Source organism: Stegodyphus dumicola, chromosome 7, assembly GCF_044657685.1.
Source record: "Stegodyphus dumicola isolate Sdum_Otavi_A_Nest chromosome 7, ASM4465768v1".
Classification (NCBI taxonomy): Eukaryota; Metazoa; Arthropoda; class Arachnida; order Araneae; family Eresidae; genus Stegodyphus; species Stegodyphus dumicola.
The window spans coordinates 16,561,123-16,583,686 of record NC_140774.1 but is presented as its reverse complement, the minus strand read 5'-3'; the positions used below and the strand labels follow the sequence as shown (position 1 = coordinate 16,583,686).

Below are 22,564 nucleotides of genomic sequence, written 5' to 3'. Positions count from 1 at the left end.
ACCACTCGGCCACTGGTGGGCCCAGGAAAGACATATTCATGCATAACAATATAGTCAAACGGAGAAGACTCGTTTGAATTTCCCTTAGAAGTAGTACAGCGCAGTCGTCTTACATATTTATCTCTGCCTCACCCTTGCGCTTTGCAGTATCTTGATACAGTACAGCAGTCTAAAAAGACTACCCTGGTATTGTTAACGGTGTCCTATTGGTTGAACTTTTAATCTAGCGTCAGTTCAAAAATAGCATTTGGTATAAGGTCCTCTATTAAATTTTAATCTCTAAAATCTTATTTTATTGTTATAGATTCCTAAACATATAACAGAGAAGTGGGAAGATGGCACAAAAGCAGCTACAAGGTTTCGTTATGTTGATAACTGTATTATCCTCAATCTCCCTTTATTACCCGTTTTAATCTCAAATATTTAGCGACTTTTCCAGTTACTCTGGTACTCAGAAAGAATTCTTACTGGCTTTCTCGTTTTGCATCGGAACTCAGACTTCAGCGCCGAACCTGTTTGATTATCAGACGACAGTACGCGAAATGACTTCCAAGCACGTTTTCTAATAACCGTGGATATTTCTGTTCGAAACGCTCTATCATGCACGACGAGTCAGGGCGTAGTAAACAAGAGGTACAACGGCGTAAATAAGTGTTTTCAACATCATTTAACAGAAATGAAATATCTGAGAATCATTACGTTGCACCGTATGTAAAATTAATCCACACGCTTTTGTTAATGCTGTGTTTGATTGTGACCGTATGCGTTACAAGAACCAAATTAAAAAATTAATTTTGAAAATCGGAGAGAATCAAAATGCAAATATAAAAATTAAAATTAAACTAAAAAGCAACTTTAGATTGACTAGATTTTCATTAAAATAATGATTTCGGGAGTAATCTTACATAAGTCCTTCTCCTTCTGAAGCAGTGTAAGTAAATGAGTATTTTAATAGCACAATTTCGCATAATAAATATGCAAGATGTTTGTAGAATTAGTAGGTATTTTTTTTAAGCTGGAGACGTGAAAAATGCGCTGTGTCCTCACCAGGATTCGAACCTAGGCCTCTCGAATACACACCGAGTATGCTACAGTTACACCACGAAGACATGCTGGAAAGATGGAGAAAATAGGTATATGCTTCCCATTTTAAAGGGCGACCGGGGATTAGTGGACCCAATTATGAAATCCTGGTAGTGATTCATCACATTTTAGTTCGGGCGCCACTGCAGAGCCATTAGTTTTTTTTTTTTTTTTTTCTTTTGCGGGAGACGTGAAAAATGAGCAATGCCCTCGCCGTTACTCGAACCACGACTTCTCGAATATGCGCCGAGTGTGCTGCTATTACACTACGAAGGCATGCAGGAAGGAGGGAGGAAATACCTTATATATTAACAATTAACGTTAAATCTAGTAATCTTAAATAAAATGTGTTTTCTTGAAATAAAGGAAATAATAATAGTTTTTAATAACGGAGCGGTCACGAGTGGGGTAACAATTTTATCGATGGAGAAAAATGGCAAAATTCGCAGGGGGGTTTCGAGACTTAAATCTTGAAATTTCGCGGCAGCTGAAGCTTGGCACTAATATTTCTCAGGGAAAAGGAAAAAAAAGAAAAGGAAGGATGAGTGTTTTTCTGTCTGAGTAACAAAAAGGAAATAACGACTAAACTAAAACAAGCGTTTCATTGTGTACTTTTTTATATATAATGCAAATTCTGGTACCAAAATCAATAATAATAACGCAATTAAATTGGTGATTGAGAGCCTTGTATTAAACATACGTAGATTTGTCGATGGCGACATAGATTTGCCGATGGCGTAGATTTGTCGTACGTCTGTCGATTCTGTATGCAGTTTGGTGCGAAATTTACAGAGAAATTTAAAAATATATCTTGGCGTATTTTTTTGCAGTTTGCGCCAAGAAGAATATACTTGGCAAACTTTAATTTATAGCAACCAAATTTTCCTTTCCTTTTTTGCATTGCAGACGAGGGGGAAAAAAGTCAACGTTCGTACTTTAAAACAATTTTAACAAAGTGCAAAAACCAGATTTGAGGTCGTTATCGCTCAAAATAATGATGCCAAATTTCAAAACGCGCCAATATGCAATTTCATGCATATCTCAGAAAATTTTGAATAAAAAACTCTAATTTTTGTGCGAGTGTACCTAGAAATGCATCTATTTTAAAAGGATGTTAAATATTTTATAGGTTATAATACAAAACTTTTTCCGAAAAATTTATAAAAAATAATTAAAAGTATTAATTTAAAAAATAAATCATAAAAAATGTGGGAATTATATTTGGATTAAGCCTAAATTTCGAATTCTGGAAGAAGGAATTAAGTAAGTTTAAGAAAGAAAAGAGATATTAATAAATATATATCTAATTCAATTAACATCGAGGAGCTAAAGTTTTGAGAGCTAATTTTTAAAAACTACTCGTGGGATTTTTACGAAATTTGGCAGTTTGGCATAATTTGAGTCGTAAAATCAAAATATGGAGAAATATTGGCATGCCATTTCAGAAAAAGTCCGATTTTGTGTCAAAATACCTATGTGAAAATAATGCTGTATATAAATCTAATATATATCCTAAGTCGCGCTTTCGAGACAGGAAAAATGCAAGTTGAATTTCGTCAATCGGCCGAGTGGAACTGGCGATATAGAATTGTACCCCCTTTTTTTTTCGCAATTTACAGTAAGAACTATCTACATAAGAAACTCTGTGAAGGACGCTGATATTGATTCATATTTTCATTACACATGAAGAAAAGTACGAAAACGCCCATACTGCCAGCCCGTTCGCCGGAAGTCGAATTTATTTTGAACTAACAAGTAGGCTCATCCATTTAAATTACTTAGTTCCTGGTGCGACAAATGTAATGGAAACATCTGAACCTTGAGAATAATTTCGGCGTTCTCGAAAATCTTTTTATGTGCGAAATCTCCTAAAATCCTCTAAATTATCATAGTAGGAGCAGTAAGTAGGAGCAGTAATAGAGCCACTAGAGAATAATTGACTTAGTCACGCGTTTATAAGCACGAGTCAGATTTGTTCTTAAGTGTTACAGAAGACATTCTGCATTGTAATCGTTGCACAAAAATGAAAAAAAAAAAAGCTTATGATACAAAATTATTACATTTAAAGTTTTAGAAAGCCTAAAAGATTCAATAACTGTAAAGTATGTAAATACAGTAATGATGAAAGTTCTCATTAATGAAAAATTTTCAAAGAGGATTTAACTTTTCCTCTGACTTAAATAAATCTGAGTGTACTATGAATATAACGCACGGCGAAAATATTACTTTGTAAAAAAATTTTCAAGTTAGTTTCATTTACTACATTTTTACTTGAAACATAAAGAATACATATTAAAAAATATTAGCCTCAAAATACTATTTCGCGTAGTTTCAGTTTAATGCCTAGTTTATTTTTAAAAATTATTCAAAATGATGCGATTTCATCAAAAATCTATCAACAACAATAAGACAGGAAAATTGTTGCCAAAATCACATTTTTAAAGATGCAAGATGTGAGAAGTGTACTCGGAAGCTTCATTTAATTTTTTTTTTTTTTAAATTCAAAATATTATCATTTTTCCAAAATTCTTTTTGTAAAAGCAGTCGCAAGGATGAAAGTCTAACGTGTCCAAAAATCAAAGAAAAATAAACTGTACATTTTTAAAAATAAACTTTTTTAGAAAAAATCCCGTTGAAAAGGTGTTAAGCTCCCTTTGTTAAATAAATTCGTATTTAATCGATTTATTGAAAGACGGAATTTATTTTACGTTCGTAAAATAGCTAAGTGCCTACGTTTCATGACGATGTGAAAATGGAGTGTGTAGAGTACAATCTTGCTTTCCTATAGCCCATTATGTCTCAAAATGACGCGATTTCGTCACAAAACATAAAATAAAAAAAAAAAAAATTCGAATTCGAATTTCGAAAAAATCGCTTCGAGGTGCATTGGCTCTTGTCTAGATGCACATATGTACCAAATTTCGTAGTCGTGGGTCTATTAGCTTACGCGCAGCGCGAACGAAAGCACACACACACAGACTCTTTCTTTTATTATATGTGGGGAAGACGCTTTTGTTTCATTTTTCATTTGAATCTGTTGCCATTTATGCAGGACTTAAAACTATTATTTTTTAAATGTTTAATCTGATTTATTTAAATAAAATTGTGTTTGATTCTTGATATATCCAATTAAAAAACATTGAATACTTTTACAGATTTTAAGAACGATATATATATATATATATATTTACTTTTTAATATAATTGATTTCAATAAAAATCTGATGCGGACACTACATGACTTCCTTGTACGGCCTATTAAATTATGCAATTATGCATATTCTTTGCTCCATTTCATTTAAACTTTCCCGAATTTAATTACAGATATATTTCTCATTCCTTTAATTCCGTTCTCATTTCGCGACAAAGCAAAAATATTTAAAATCTCAAAACATTTTCATTAAAAATTGTAAAATACAGCAAAACATAAAGCACCAAATTGAGTTAAACATTAATTTTTTTCAAGAAAAATTAGACTTTAAATTACTGAAAGTCAGGTAGAAAGAGAGATTTTTCAGTCCACAAAACTTTTGGCCCCCTTTTGGCAAAAGATACTGAAGTTGGTACGGAAACTGACTTAAAATTCACTATGCTAAGTTTCAAATGTAAACAAATGGCGGCGGCGTCAGACTCAGTTTAGTTTAGTTTAGTTTAGTGACGGAGGGCGCGAGCATGGCACGCCCTCCGTCACTATGGCGGTTAATTGGTATAGCGCGGCGCCCCCTTTGTCTAAAGCACCCCAAGATGGTATGGGGGAAGGGGCCGCACGACCCCCCCAGAACAGTCTCCGAGACCCAGCATATTTATTGAATGTCATGTGATAAAAATAAATAAATAAAAAAAATAAAATAAAATTTTTATATTAATTTTAAAAAAATGCCAAACTAGGGCCATGGGAGATAAGTACTTTGACACAATTACTGCTTTATGTGACATACATATGCAGCATAGTATTGCATGAGACATTCAATGATACACGATATGTGATACTACGTGAAATATTACTGGATGATACTCAATGGTACCAATGACATTGGTTAAGTATAACATTTAGACTGTTGCATACTACACGATACATGAAAACTATATATAACATGAATCATGAAGACATGACTATATACTACATAGAGACTACAGACCACATACTACATAGAGGTCACAGGCTAATACTGCAAAAGGACTACATATTACATGATATAAGAGACTAAGAGATGACAATAATTAAAAAAATAATGATTTTGCACGATACAACATATTGCTGCATTATATATGGTATAAAGATATAAAGCCATGTGAAAACTAACTTTGAATGATATACATAATGCAGCATAACTTATTATGCTTGATACCATATGATGCGAATGATACTAAAAATAACATGCTGTATGACACCACGCAAGGCATAATGCAACATAGTACAGCTTATGAAGAGATAATACTAGTGAGCCTATAATACAGCATGATTCTGAATTATTCTACAGATACATTTAAACTGTATAATTACATGATTATATGATACTACATACATAGAATAACTTAGTACATGATATGTACTAAATAACAGGCGATTCCGTTGAGACTATGTTACTTTTTGATACTACTTAACATACATGAGGCATTTATTACTGCATGAAAATATACTATTACACTATACGCCGAAGAGAGTATAACCTAGTATAATACACAATAGACATATCATAGTACAACATAATACTACATAAAATAATACAATATAATATCACACAATACTAAATGATACGACACAATACCATATGATACATACAGGATACTTAAATTACCACGCATTACTTTGTGTGACAACAGGATTGTATGAACGATACCATATGTTACTACATAAAACTAATGGCATAACATTATATGACACTACATGATACATATTGGGTGTTAGAGAATACAAAAAGACATATAAATAAAAAATGTGTCTAATACAGCAGCATGATACATATTACACTCTGTTGGAATACACTGCAATAGTATAATCTTGAAATACACATTATTTACATAGAACTACCAGTACATAGGTGGGAAACAACATTGATATTGCTTTTGATGTTTGGTCGAGACATATTTCTATAAAATTTTTACACATTATAATTGCTTAAGGCTCTACGCAGTTTGACACAAGTCTGTGCCTAGCGCTGTTAGTTTAGTTATGATGGTAGTTATTTTTCGTTTGAGGTGGCGTTGTTTAACTAAAAATTTACAAAACGCTTGCCTATTGACATCAGGAATTCTGATGTGTTGTTCTCTGTTAAGGAACAGCTTGTTACATAATGGTCTGGAGACCCCGTTTCACCACAAGTGTAAATGTCTGTATTACTGGTGGAAAACCGTTCAAAATATTGTGGAAAGGGGCCGTGTCGCGAAATAAAACGAACAAGAAGTGGATTTGCAACAATTATCTCCGTATATACATATGTTATGACATAGTGCGTTCTCCTTCCTGTCTAGTTATTATCCCAGTCTTCTTCCTATTTGGCAGTAGACTTTTGTCTTAAAGTCTTTTTAAGATAGGAAGTTGGCCATGGAACACTGACGCGCGGTATATTATTGTCTGTGACTGCTTCCTCTGCTAGGCCATCAGCTAATTCATTTCCGTTAGAGTCCTATATGAGCTAGCTTTCGCTCTATATGAGCTTTGGTCGTCGGGCTTAGTGGAATTTGAACAACTTTTTAAATTGTTGATAATTCTGCTACTATTCCATGCAGATTAACTGAAGGCATAGGAACCTTACCCGGCGCATAAGAGCAATATAATTTAATCACTTTCATAGCAAAAAAATGCACTATTTGCCAATATATAAGAATAAAAAATCTTAGCTCACCGAGCCGGGTAAGAGAGTGGGACTATTTAATTACATTTAATGCGGCCGATTGCAGCCAAAAAAGGGAGGTGCACATCTACATGTTATAGCAGTCCCGTATACAAAATTTCATTGTTCTGAGGCTGCTCGTTTTTGAGTTATGCAAGATACATTCATACGAAAGTACAGACGTCACAAAAAATTTTTCTTTTGAAGCCATTTTAAATCCGTTTAACAATCTGTTTTGGGAATACGTGCAGCTGTAACACAAAAACATCATTCAAATGTTATCGAGAGTGGTCAAAATGGATATTTTCGTTCAAATACGATACGCGATATTTTTCGCGATTACAATACTTCCTTTATTTCGTAAGGAAGTGAAAATACATTTAATTCATGGTATATCTAATTAAATATTTTTACAGAATCACATGACATATTTTTTCACTTTTTAAATATACAGAAGATATGCAACATTTCCATATTAATCTAAATGCATATGCATCTAATATCGTAGAAAATGTTTCGCTATTCCACTTGAGCCATCTCTGTTGATAATCTATACTGATAAACCATATTAAACTTTAAAAGAGCCCTTTTGGGCGATCGTTAAAATTTGGAATCTTTCAGATTTTTTAAATTTTATTTTTATTATAATTATAAATTAATTTATTGTATTTTACTGAAAACATAAAGAATACATATTAATAAATTATTATCCTTTCTCCAAAATATGTGTAATTAAAAAAAAAACGGAGATCTTTTTTATAGGCCATTTGTATGTTATTCGCCTGAAGGCTAAGGAAAACTCCAATTCAATTTTCAATTCACAATAGCGAGATCCTAATCTCAGATTGTCACTCTCTATGAAAACGAATTATTAGAACCTTGACATGCCCATATCGCTTATAAATTTAAGATTGTCATGACCTTGACTGAAATAAGAAGTTACTGAGAATGATTATTATTTCCATCAGGCCAGTCATGAATTAGAATCGCAGAAATCCTAAAGGTAGCCGCAAGTGCTTCAATCAAAGGCATCAGATTTCAATCACTTTGCAGCAGTTTGCTTTTACAACATTGGAGAGTGTTGTAACAGCCTTAGAAGCTCCCATAACAGTGCAAATGTTTCCATTTTACATTTTTCTCAAACTTAAGTATGTAAATTTTTGAAAAACATTTCAATCCAACTAATTAAAGTCGGTTATTTAATCATAGCGCCATATTTAAAAATCGTTCACTTTTTGAGCAGTAGCTTTTGGTTTTGATTTTAAAGTGGAATTTCATCCATATTAAGTGTAGAGCAAAACTTTTGATGCAAAAGCTCATTTCTCCAAAGCAGAATCAATGGACCTAATCCTTTGCTTGAAAGCTATTCCAATAAAATGCAAGAAAAAGTGTTGACGATCAATGCATCACTTGCCGTGGCAGTATTGCAAAACCAAACTCCTTTCTCAGTTTAATAAGCTGCAAACTTGTTATTGGAAATAATGGTAATAAATTTCGAAAATTCACGGGCATAAAGCTTCTTACAGATTTGTTGAATTTATAGGAAATCTACTGAATTCAAAGTACAAATTCTATTGAAACAAAATTTTTGCCAGAATTCCATTTGCAATTTTTGCAGTGTCAAATAATTTTGCCGATATATGCAGTATACTTTTTTTCTGAAAGATTGTTAGTAAAATTTCATATTTTTCTTTTTAAGCAAAATGCTCAGGTCAGATCAACCGTCCTCCCGAATTTCTGAAAGGAACAGACATGGACAAGTTTTCTCTAAGAGAAGACACCCCAATCGGTAAGTAATTATCATTTTTATTATTAATTATAAGAATTTTCTTATAGGAGTTCAGTACAATTCTTAGTTTCCAGTAGATTTTGTGTCACAATTATTCCAACTGTAACTATTACGTTTCATTAAACATACAAACCCGGGGTGATTATAACTCTAGATTTGATGAGCGTAATATTATGTCTATGTATATTAAAATCTAGATCTGAAAGAGCTTTTTACGTAAATATTTTTAGCTCAAGATTTAAGATAGATCTAGGATTTAAATAAAGCGCTGTCTATAAAACAGAACTATCAGACTAGCATCTAAACTAATTAGCAATTAAAATGGCGGACGTCTTTCGTCACGTGGCGTTCTGCTTTCTTTGTAATTTCTTTTGTTTGGAGGCAGTGTAAAATAGCTTTGACACGTAATAGTCAGCGGACCTTAGAGATTATTTGATAACAGATAACTGCTAAACTCATTTATCGAGATTATTAATGATATAGGTGCTCGCAATTAAAGATATTTTTAACTTGAAAAATTATGTTCGGTGTTCTAGAAAAGACTGTTGCATGAAACAAAAATATATTGCTACGAATTTTATATATATGTAAATAGTTTTAGTAGTATCTTTTCATAACGTAACATGAAATTGTAGTATCTTTTGGTAAAGTAATATGAAATGCTTGAAAAAGCGAAGCTCTGTCGGAAAAATAAGGTTACAGGGACAAGTCTATTTAACATCGAGGTAAATGGCTGTCTGGCTAAACTGGCGAGATATCGCTAAGCTCGGGATGGTTTTGTCGACTAATTTTTGTCGCTAAATTTGCCGAAAAGTCACCAAAATACGAAAAACCTACTAACTGCTGGTCGTTTACTACATTAACTAACTACTAACTACTAACTGCTGGTCATTTTCTTCCTAATCATATCATATCATGGTCACAACATCATTCATCACCATTCATTGAGCTGTTCTGTAGTTAAAGTCGACTGTTTGTTAGCATATCTTTATACTGCAGATTTAAAGAAAACATATTTTATATAGAAACGCATTTTATTAAATACAGAGTCGGGTTGGATACAAAGGTGGATGAGCTATCCGTAATTCGGGAAATTTCCCAAAGCCCCGTACCTGTTATATTGTTTCGTGATATGATATCGATGGTTTAAAAAGCTGGAATTTTACTTGTGATTGTAGAATTCATAGCAAAACACGATAAACTAATAAGGAGAAAAAGACTTAATGACAGTTCAAAAAAATACTAATGGTAACCGTATAAGGTATTTCTCCCACTTCCCTAGAGTGCCTTCGTGGTGTAGTGGTTCTGCACGCTGCGCCGGTATTCCAGAGGTCCGTGGTTCGATTCCCGGCGAATGCACTTGCTAATTTTTCATCTCTCCGGCTTCCAAAATTAACCTAATGTTTCTACAAGTGGCGCCCGAACTAAAAGGGTTCTGGATGATGATTCTCCGCACCCAGGATTTGGCGACTAGGTCCCCTAAAACCCTAGTCGCCCTTTAAAAAGGGGAGTATATAAGGTATTTCTTTCACTTCCCTAGCGTGCCTTCGTGGTGTAACGGTAGCACTCTGGGCCGGTATTCCAGAGGTCCGTGGTTCGATTCCTGGCGAAGGCGGTCGCATATTTTTCTTCTCTTCTACTTCCAATTAACCTAATGACTCTACAACCGGATTAAACTCCTTAATTTCGTCCTCGTTAGCACGTCGCAAATTAATAATTGCAGGATCTAATTCTTTACTTCATTGAAAAAAGGAAGGAAGTTTCATGTCCCGCCAGCCTGACGTTTTCATAAAATGTTATTAAGCTTCCTTCACCTTTATGCAAGAAGCCGTGGTGTATCTTCGCCGTGGTGTTTCTTTACATAGGTGTCCGGGCATCTTTAACTAGTATTGGTTTTTTTCATGATACCGAACTTCATAAGATTGCTGCCATATTTATGCCGTCAGGGCACACTTGTATCTTGGTGACTGATAGCTAGATTGAAAGGTGTCGATTACTTTGTGCAGGTTGGTGACTGTTGACCAAGATTAAGACTTTCACATGGGCTTCCCAGCAGTCTTGATGAAAATTTATTTCAATTTATTTCCTCATTATACTGAACTTCTAAATGGTGCTGACGCTTTTGTGCTTTTGCGCTTTGGCAGAAGACATGTAAGGTGCCGGTACTTTTTTCAAGGTACCCGAACTGGTTAGATCAATCCCATCCGCCCCTGGCTGGATATGCGTTTTCCCCCGTCATATTAAGGTACCGCAAATTCAGTCTTCATTCTTTTCAGGTTCTCCGGTATACACCTTGCGAGCGAGGGACCCAGAAAATTCCCCCGTCAATTATTACATCAGTGGCGATACATTTTCCGTGGACAAAGACTCTGGTGTAGTCAAACTCATCCGTCAGCTGGATAGAGAAGTTGAAAATACCGTAGACGTTATCATCAGTATCACAGACGAAAGCGTAGCTGGACTACCACCTAATACGGTAAGTGGTTAATCATTTTATTGACGTAACATTGCTATTTTCTGTATAGTTTAAATGTTCTTTACAGAAAACTTGAGAAAGAAAATTTTTAAGACTTGAGATATTAATATACTTCGAGATATAAAGTGCGTGCGATTAAGATTCATAGGCTATAGCCGATCTGCATGATATAATTAACAAATATAGTAAATAATATGTCAAATAAAAATTACAATTTGTTCTTTTAATTCATCGTATTCAGTTGATAGAGTAAAAAATATTTTCTTCTATATGTTTCTTTCAGTGTTGTCTGCATAGCATTACAAAGCACCTTAAATATTTTAAATCAAACTATTACATTTGTCACTATTCCGTGTAAAAAAATTCCTTTTCGTAAAATCCATATTTAATTAAACTTGCAAGTAAATTTAGTGCACGTATATAAAAAAAATTCCTACTTCAGTAAAAATTAGACATGCTAGTCATTTGAATGTGGCGAAGGAAGATTCCAGAGCTTTCTACTGCTCTAATGAAAGCCAAAGTATTTGATTAAATTTTCGTTATTCTTGATCATCATACTGTCCAGAATTTCGCTGGATGTTTCTTAAGCGCTCCGCATCTGTGATGTTAGAACATTTTTACTTTCTTGTCCGAAATAATTGTAATTGCGAAAAGTTTCGGTTATCGTATTTCAACGAAAGCATCCGCCCACTAATCTACTTGAACGATACTCGAATCTACTTACTTTTGCAGGACATCTGTACATACGGAGAGAACAAAAGACTCTTTTTTCCCAAAACGGATTGTAAAATGGATTTAATATAGATTCAGAAAGGATTTTACGTACTTTCGTACATACGTATGTATATACACAGACACGGAAACATATGTTACACATACGTAAGGATACATACGTAAGTACGTATATGCTCCTCCCTTTTTCGTTGCAATTGGCTAAACGTATATATATATATATATATATGTAATAATAAAATTCCATAGTCAAGAATACACTTAAAATTCTAACTGTATGTTTTTTTCATTTTTAATGGCGACGGTCTCTTATTTGAAAGTACGTGGAATTGAATCCACAGCCCTGTAGTCAAGTTGTTTTTCTCGCCTTTTCTACACGTACAGTTATAGAATGTTCTGGAAATATTTAAAGCGAACTGGATTGGCTGACGTCATTTCTTTGAAGCTCCGCCTTTCCACAGGCTATAAAAGGACTCGCAAAAGAATATCGGGGCTTTTCTTAAATGTCACAATGCAGTAAACTTCATACAAAAAGTTATTAGTAATTCTTTTTATTTACTCCGGTTATCTGATTTTGTAACTGCTATTTCTCCTGAAATATAATAAATGGATCCTGTTTTTTAAATTTATCGTCTGATAATTCAAGCTACGACTACATCTATGATTCTTCATTAAATCTATTTATTCCGGACAAAAGCTGGTACATCACACACACATATATATATATTACCACTGTTACTCGGCTCGGTGAGCCCAGTTTTTTGTTCTTATATGTTGGCAACTTGTGCATCTTTTGTTTTAAAAGTAACTGATTAAGTTGTTCTTATTTTCCAGGTAAGGTTTTTATGCCTTTATCTAATTTGCATGCAATAGTTGTAGAATTATCAACGAGTTTAAAAGTTTAAGTGGTTATAAACCTAACGAAGCAGCCATTTGTTTATATTCGAAACTCCTAGTAGAGTAATAATTTAAGTCAGTTTGTTCACCAACTTCAGTATCTTTTTGGCCAGTGGGACCAAAAGTTACCACTCAATTTTGGGCACCGAAGGAATTGCTTGTTTTTTGTGTAAAAATTAATTTTAATTGTAAAAATTGTTCTTTTAACTTTTTTTTGACTATATTTGTTATTTTAATTTTTTCTCTGTATTTCGCAATTTTTAATGGAGATGCTTTGAGCTTTTATGTATTTTTGCCTTGCCGCCATGTGAGAACTGAATTGATTGCATGAGAAATATATGAAATTCTAATTCGAGGTAATAAATTTAAATTAAGTGCATCGAAAAATGTGTATAATTCAATAAGCTGTACAAGAAAGTCATGCGGTGCCCACATCACATATATTTTTTTATCGGTACTAAAAATTACTTTTGAAGTCAATCTGTCTGACATTATGTTCATTCATCTGCTATTTCTTCATCATAAGCAGACGATTCTTCTTTATTTTCTGATGAAAAATAATTTTACTTTCTTCAATCTTGTTAAAACAAATTTTTCGATATCTTTCAGTGACGAACAGATCATCTGAATGACAGCAAGTATCAACTATTCGATACTAAACTTCCTTCAAATATCGTGTTCTTTAGCTAGGAATGTCAAGTGAAAATTTGTGTTGGGACTTGCGTTATTGGAATGAATTATTCAAAAAACACGTATTATTGGAAAAGAGAGATAAGCATAATTGTGTTCTTATGAATCGGATACTGCAAAAAAATGTGTGATTTACTAGTCTCTATGAAATTATGCCTTCATAGATGATTTTCTAAGGGAAATTGATTCATGATCATATTACACATGAAGAAAGCTATAAGACATTCCTGCAATCACTGCGATTGAAAACCAGTCAAATTATGTGTTTAGCAATATTATTCTCTGCACCAACTGGTGTACCAAGAGTATAAGTGGGAGGTTATGCTGGCATTATAATTCAATAAAATGTTCTTGTATATCAGTACTAAAATAGTACTGTATAAAATGCAAGACAAATTTATAAATTTACATAAACGAAAATATTCCTATATGAATTATGTAGATTTAGCAATTTAACAAAAATTTATTTCATATGCTCGACAACAGTTACACAAAGCCTATACTTTTATTTCGACACCAACGCAATTCTTTACTTTTGACCTTCTTAAACTGGGTCTCGTACTTTTACTCCTTCATCCTAGCTTGTTTTTCATGTTTCATTTATGTGGGCAAGAAGAGTCTAAAAAGTCCTAAATAATGAGGTTAGAAAATCATATTCCGAAATACAAGCAAAGAAAGTCTTAAGCGACGTTTCGAAATACCTAGGCGGAAACTAAACTCGATTTGACGTCCATTTATTTCTCTCTTTCCGGAGAACAAGCAATCATTTGAATATCTGAGATGAACTGAGACTGATGTAATCAATTTGAATTGTAAATCAAGATAAACCGGTCTGATTTGCAGCCTTCTCGTTGCCGCTTCAGTAGATTACAAAAATAAGCTAAAATTGGCTAAAGTGCAACACATCAATGTTTTTAATCAATTTAAGTCATTTTGGCATTGGATTGTCTGAAGTTTAAGACCAAAGAAAATTTAGTTATTTAGAAACAATTTGTATCATGTTACAAACAATTTGTATCATGTTACAAATTTTCGTTAGTAAAATTTTCAAGTAACAATACGCAATGCATTTTTATTTCTTTTTAATCTACACATTCCCTTCTTATGATGCTTTCACGAATGAGATTTTAAATTAATTTCTAAGAGAAGTAGAACGCGTATAAATTATTTATGAAGTATCGCTGAAAGATGTGTATTTGTTTTTATAATCATGAAGGTTTTTTTTTCTGTTGAATAATGTCGTTCCTTTGTAAAAACGTGCTTTATTCAGTGAGATCTTATTCAAAGAGGATGAGCAGATAACGCTACAATGATCAGCATCATTCAGCAATACACGCAGTCTTCTATTCTGTCTGTGTCCACAGGGAAATGCGCTATGATATCGGTATTTAATTCAGCCCAAAACAATGTATTTAGGCATACTGTCGAACTGTAAAACTGTCATATTGCATGCTGACTTGCTGTTTTACTGTAGTCTTACTCAGATTGCTTACTGTGCAGTGACTGGATTTGTTTGTTTTGGATTAAGGCAAAACATTTTGCGAGGTTTGCCTATCTAGGGAAAGGAGTGTATTGACTGAGGATTTCCTAGAGAAGCTGCTTCACATTCCCGTTACATATGGGGAAAACAGTAGAAAATGCCCATCCATTCACTGAGATTAATAATGCAATGAAGGCACTTTTGAAAAATTCTGAAGCTGTTCCCGCCCTTATTTTCTTCATATAACGCACAGTTATAAGATAATAATAATAATTATCTTACGTGCTCCGCTTTTAGGCACTATACGTGTTTACCTCCGCATTAGGCGGGGATCAGCTTGATCAAAATCTTCTGCACGAGCGGCGGACATTTAAAACTGAACTCTGTCAGAATACTCAACGTTAAACTAGCTTCGAAGGCTCGAAGACCACGAAAGATGCGTAGCATATTCAAAGTGTGGCCATACCGCAGCCCACTCGGGTGTCCTTTGCCACAACCCTCCGGGATAGCATAGTTGTTTTACCTTTCATATCGTTCCAGATATAACGAATCAGAGGATGTAAAATACTATTGAAAAGTTAAGGAAGCAGGAAGCGTGGCTAATTCAGTCCGAAGAGTTTTCCCATCGGAACAACAAGTTAGGAGGCTCCTGAACTCTCGACTAGAGAGACCTAAAGGTCTCCTGAACTCTGGAATAGAGAGATCTAGAACTCTCTTGAACTCTCAGCTAGAGAGACCCTCGTTAGCAGACTCCTTACGTCACGAGAACAATAACTCACTTCAATAAATATTCTATGCTATCCATGAATTATATATATATAAAATATAAAAAATACGATGACTTTGCTCTACGCGAACAGGCAACCTCTAATTGCGTTTCCACAATTTCAGAATCTTCTCCGAAGACCAGTACTTTCGAGAACATTTTGGCATGTTACGTAATCGCTGCTATAAATGAAGAGTTCGCGCCATTTTTCGTCAGACTGCTCCCTGCCATCGCTGACATAAGACCTTGCCCTGCTCTGTCGCTTCTTCTTCCCTTTGTTAGAATAGTTATGACGTCGAAAGCTAAAATTTAACCTTATCTTAATTTAAATCATTATTGGAATGTAGTTTTTTTTAGAAATTGAAAGAATATTGGCCTGCCATTTTTAAGTAAATAAAGATATGGAGTTTTAAAATTTAAATTTGTTTGTGTCTTCAATTCGGTTGCCGTCTCACTCCGCGACGACCACACCCGGACTCTGATGTGACCCGATTGCTAAGCTTCATCATTTCCAATGCCGATCTACTGCAAATATTACACATATAAAGAGCTTCTATTAATTGTAATAAATATGTTTTGAGTTTGTAGTGCAGTAAGTATTAGGCAACCCCACAAATGCACTAATAAGGAGTCAGATGAGTTACCTGCCGCCACTCAACACAGTGGTAACCCACTGTCAGTATAATACAAAGTCAACATACACGACCTGGGGGTACAGTTAAAAGATAACTGTAATCTTTTAAATTGTCATCAGTATTGAACCACTATCCATTTTCTAGAATTATTCTCTCCGTATGAGATGGCTTCAAATAAATCAAATCTATCAATAAATCTACTGCTTTAACTCATATCTAGAATAGGTCATGTTGTAGAGACATTAGGTTATTTCGAAGCAAGAGAGATTGAAAAATGAGCAACACCTTCGCCGGGAATCGAACCACGGACCTGTGGAATACGCGCCCAGCATGCAGAGCACTACACCACGAATGCACGCTAAGAAGGCGGGAGAAATACCTTATATACTCGCCTTTTAAAGGGCGACTGGGGTTTCAGGGGATCCAATCGCCGAATCCTGGGTGTGGAGAATCATCATCCACCATCCTTTTAGTTCGGGCGCCACTGTAGAGATATTAGGAATTCTTTTTGAAGCAGGAGACATGAAAAACGAGCAACGCCTTCGCCGGGAATCAAACCGCGGACCTCTGGAATACGCGCCCAGCATGCAGACCACTGTACCACGAAGGCACGCTAAGAAGGCGGGAGAAATACCTTATAATGTAATAATTTAGGCTTATTTGCTGACGTTTTATTTAATGAATTTAATAAATATTTAGTTTGTGGAAGAGGTGTTGGAAGGGACTGTATTCTTCTGCACTGGATTAAATATTTTTGAGAGGACTCTGCGACTCACAGTCCTTTACAGTTCCTGATTCATCTAAGCCACGTCTTATGCCATTTATCTGTGCAAAGATCGTTATCTTTTCAGCACAATTTAAAATACTCATTTTGTGACTATGGTGTACTTACGTAGATTTCGTCTAACAAATTTAAGTGCCTAAGTGTTGTTAGACTAAGGGGTTTCGAGATGGTAAAATTCGCGGCAGGTTTTATACCGCGCTGAACGTTTTTTAGTGAATTATGTTATTTAGAGTATAATTTCACAGACTTATCTAGCCCTTATTTAATGTAAATTGTAGTCCCTGCATAAAGAAGAACTCCATGAAATCTTCGAAAAATAAAGCGCTTGAATTATTATTAATAAGTAACCTTTACCCAACAGCTGTAACAAGCGGGATGGGGGGGGAGTAAGCGCACAGGACGGCAAAGTGTTTAGAATTTAAAGACAGATGGAGCAACAAAATTTAGGATGACGGAAGAGAATTTAGGATGAACAATTTAGAATTTGGCGGAGACACCAGAATTTTGGAGCCGCAGATATTGGAACGGATAGCAAAATGCCTACACCAAACCCGAGACTAACAAATATGAAGCATTTTCGCCTGTGCCTGTTAGTTCCAAAGTTCAGAGCACTTTAAAGCGACTTAAAAATCCACCCGTTCGACTCAAAACTTGCATTAACTACACACCTAGTGACCTTTGCTAAACAGCCCACATTTCTTCGAATCATTCGCCGACAAAACATGAAAATCTACTTTATGTAGAAAACACAAACTTCAAGGCATTACAAATCTTATTTTCGAAAATTTATCCCACGTCATTTTAAGGTCATTATACACTTTCTTTTTAAGGGTGGGGTTCAAAATTCGCTTTGAGTTCACCTCTCGTGTTTGCCTACACAGGTACACTAGAAAGATCTCAGATCATTTTAATCGACAATCTAGCGGAAACTTTATAATGTGATAAATATATACAAGCTAATAAGCTTGTATATATTTACCAAATGTATACCAATCTTCTAATAGATTTGGTTTTGTTTTTGATAAAAGTAATCCAACTGTTCATGTGTTTGATATTTATACAGATGGTTCTGGGGTCGGAGGGAGCGTAGGAGCTGCCTTTGTTGTTTTTTTATTATGGAACTGAGGTGGATTATAGAATGTTTAAGTTGAACATATATAATTCAGTTTTCCAGGCAGAAAGTGAAGCGTTCAAACAAGCCTTATTATGGATTGAAAATACCTTGTTTATACCCACGTCTGTAAATATTTACACTGACTGCCTGTCACTTCTCCATGCGCTTTCCAGCCCAGACAATTTCAATCCATTAATTGTCGAAATTAAGTGTCATTTAGAAACTTTGAGTTCATATTTAAATATTAAGCTACATTGGGTTAAAGCCTATATATGATTTATTGGTAATGAGAGGGCCGACAGTCTGGCCAAGCAGGCGGTTTCAAATGTCAGTGCAATGGATATTGAAGTAACAGGTTCGAAGAGAATTGAAATTCAAAGAATGAAAAAATTTTACGTTAACAAATGGAAAATACAGTGGTTCTCTTCACCTAAAAACAAAGGATTTATGGAACTAATTAAAATCACAAATAAAATGAAATGTATAAACAATATTGATGTTAATCAGGTTTTAACTGGACATGGTAGGTTTCCGTCCTATTTCAACCGATTTAATCTGCAGTAAAATAAATTGTGTAATAGTTGTCAGGTTGATGGTGATGCTAGGCATTTCGTGGTTGATTGTAGTTTAACAGCCCCTATTAGACAGACTTTTAACGTTACTGGTTTTAATGTAAGTGTCATTAATTTTAAAGTTTTTAAATCATATTCTATTGCTTATCAATCATATTCTATTGTCTTCTAATCTTTCGGCTTCTTTGAGCGATTAAAACAATGCTTATTAATTTTATAGCTCACATACATTTGTTATTTCTTATGAACTTTTATCTTTGTTCTTAATAATCTATTTAACTGATATATTTCATCATGCAGGCTTAAATGATAATTTTTATAAGTTTTTATATTATCAGCGCTATTATTTAAAGACTTCTCAAATGCCATATATCTATCTATATATGTAACAATAGATTACTGCAATATACTACCGGCTGTTACGAACTATGTAAATATCTTGATGATTAGAAGCTGCATAAATACAGAAGATGACATTCATAAATATGTAAGGTGATATTCACGGGGCTGAAGAGTGAATTGACAAGTTTCAAATTTTGTCCAAACGATGACATTTGGATTTTTACTTTAAATATTAGCTGGTGATAATTAATGGGTTCCGTACAAAAACGACAAGCGACTTCTGACTGTTTATGGTTCAGGCGAACATATAGTATAAACTGCAAAACAAAGTTCATATACGTAAAAGGTTCTGCCAAACCTTTGGTTAGATTTCAGTGAAGTGATTTGTTATTTGCTTCTACTTTCGAAATCAGGTATTAAATGTATTAAAGTAGGGAGCTATACCGTTGGATCGTCATTACGACACTCTGAGTAAAGGTATTTCTCCCGCCTTCGTGGTATGGTGGTTTGCACCCTGGGCGCGTATTCCAGAGGCCCGTGGTTCGATTCCCGGTGAAGGCGTTGCTCATTTCACTTCTTGTCTGCTTCCAAAAATATCTAATGTCTCTACAGTGGCCCCCGAACTAAAAGGGTTATGGATGATGATTCTCCACACCCAGGATTTGGCGACTGGGTCCCCTAAAAAACCCCAGTTACCCTTCAAAAGGCATGCCTTCGTAGTGTGGTGGTCTGCACGCTGGGCGCGTATTCCAGAGGTCCGTGGTTCGATTCCCGGAGGAGTCGTTGCTCATTTCACATCTTGCCTGCTTCCAAAAATACCTAGAGTCTCTACAAAGCGCCCGTCCTTGGTGAATCGTCAGGAAGGTTTATTTGTTTATTTATGGGAAGTAGCGCTCCAACCTGACCATAAGTGGTTCTATGGCATAATTAAGCTGTCCCAGCTAGCAAGTAGAATTCTCACAGATGATCGATTGTTGTTGATATAATTCATAATCGTTCTTGGTAAACTTCTTGCCTTGTCAAAATTTGATAAAATCCACTCCACGTTAAGTGTTCCATTTATGGTAAAATCCTTCCTTATATCTTTTAAAACTGGGCAAGTCTCCACGAAGTATTTAGCAGTTTTCATTGCAGTTGCCGCAGAAGTCTTGGTTATCTGATCGCGATATCGCAAGATCCCACATATTTATTCCAATTGAGAAGAAATATATGTATTTGGTTGCGAGCTGGGATCACATCCTCGTATTTACTGGATATTGCTGCAGTGGAAACGAAAATGTTTAGAAGAACATAGAGTACTTTATATATGTAATAGAATGTATTTGTTCGAGTCAGAAAGAGTAGAATGGAAATGTAGACAGTTTTGGGTGTAGGCTATGAAACTTCTTAACGACAGGGCTATTCTACAGGAGAGATTGAGTTTCGAGAGATGAAGTTTTCCAATAGAATGCAACATTTTGCAGACGAAAACAAAGAATATAGTTTGATACAATATAACGATATTCTTTCGTTGAAAAACACGAGATCTTTTGTACATGCGAAGTATTTTCGGAACATTCTTTTTATGAATATAAGAAAAAAAAGTTCAGTTTCATTGCAATGTCTTAATATGTAAGCTGAAATAAACTTGAAGAAGTAACACTTTACTGTTTTCGTGAATAATTTCTTCATTTAAAATATTTTATTATATTGTAATCGTTTTCTGTTTCAGATATCCATTAAAAGAGAGATCACGATATTAGACCAAAATGACAATCCGCCAAAGTTCCAGAACGTGCCTTATTCATTTTCTGTAGAAGAAGTAAGTTGAATTTTTCCTTCGAAGTAAGCTTCTTGTATTGCGCTTTTGTTTAGTTTTCGTTTGGGAAAAAAAATACAGATTGCATTTCATACGGCAACAGCATACAAATAGAAATTACTTGATTATAGATAATCTCTTTTTTTTTTTAATTTTACTGTAGACAATGCCAATAGGAGCTGTCGTCTTTAAGGACATCATCGTTACAGACGCTGACATCGGTGCCAATGCTGAAATAAAACTCTCATGCCAGAGCGAAGTAGTACGTTTCAGTTTTGAATCATACTTGTAGGTAACAATTTCATATTTATCGTTCGACACTTTATATATAAGAATGGTTTTATTTTTCAGACCCCAAACGCCTGCCAAAAATTTGAAATTCGTGGTACTATTATCACCAGTGGCCGAGTTCGAGGAGAGATAATCTTGTTGGAGCTTCTAGATTATGAAGAACAAAGTTCTTACACTATGTCCATTGTTGCTGAGGTAAAGATGTGAAATGTTTCATAGATTTCTAACTATGCGGACTAAACTGTAATCTACAGAGGCTGCTCCCGCATTTTTTAGACGATTTTGATTGTAATGACAAAAATATTTTACCTAAAACTTTTGTGTTTTAAATTTTATGTTTGATAATCCGTATTCTTAGCTATCTTTCTGAATCATCATTTCCAAGACAATAAAACGTTTTGTAGTATCGCAACAAGTATTTTATTCCATTCTTCTTCAACGGCTTTCCGAAGTCAAAGGATGGTTGTAGGTCCACGTTTGGACAGTCCGCTTTAATAAAGTCCAAAAGCGTAAAAATGCATGGTTGATACATCAGGAGATTTAGTAGGAATATGAGTGAAGGGTATGGCCTTGATACCCATTTCTTGTACCATTTTTTTCCAGGAAATTAACAGTCGATTTCAGTGTGTGGCTGCATGCTTTCTCTTGTTCAATGCAGTTTTACTGATGGATGGCACTGTGGGCAAAAAGAAGGTATTTCATATTTGAAAATTGGGTATAAAATATGTTCCTGATAATATGTGGAGTTGATCTTAGCATTTTTCTCCGCTGTCCTTATTTTTAATGAAAAAAACCAGCAATAATTCTGGAATCCTTTGGAAAACTCCCTTTAGATTCTTTGAACCATGTTTTAAGTATTTTTTCCCCTCTTTGAAATAAATGGATCTCTTTTTATTGCAATCATTTAAATGTACTTAAGGTTCATCTATTAAGACATCATTTTTGCGTTTTTGTCCTGATAAATGTTTCTTATAAAGAATTCTGCTTTCTACGTTCGAAAATATGTTGTGGAGAAAGATGATGCACGCCTTTTCGCCTTTTTAAGATTCTAATGTAATCTACAGATCACTTTGTTCACAGTTCACCCTGAGCATTTTAATGAGTTTACAGCTTTTCTTTGACTTGGTGGAATTTTTTTAAATCTAAATATTACCTTTGCAAGATCTGAAACAACCTTTTTTCCTTCTTAGATATGTATTTTGAAAAATTTTTCCACTTGAATCCAAACTTTGATGTTTTTTTTTTCCTTTCTTGTTGACAATATTACCTATCGTAGCCTTAG

General features: G+C 34.5%; 1 protein-coding gene across 1 annotated transcript in view; it reads left to right on the top strand.

Moving 5' to 3' along the window:
* Positions 1–22,564, top strand: part of Cad74A (cadherin 74A) — a 160,671-nt gene that overhangs the window by 56,867 nt on the left and 81,240 nt on the right. Inside the window, exons 3-7 of the mRNA XM_085819905.1 lie at positions 8,616–8,705; positions 10,982–11,181; positions 20,905–20,994; positions 21,155–21,253; positions 21,343–21,477. Coding sequence (XP_085676031.1) covers positions 8,616–8,705; positions 10,982–11,181; positions 20,905–20,994; positions 21,155–21,253; positions 21,343–21,477 — 614 coding nt within the window. The remainder of the gene's footprint in view (positions 1–8,615; positions 8,706–10,981; positions 11,182–20,904; positions 20,995–21,154; positions 21,254–21,342; positions 21,478–22,564) is intronic.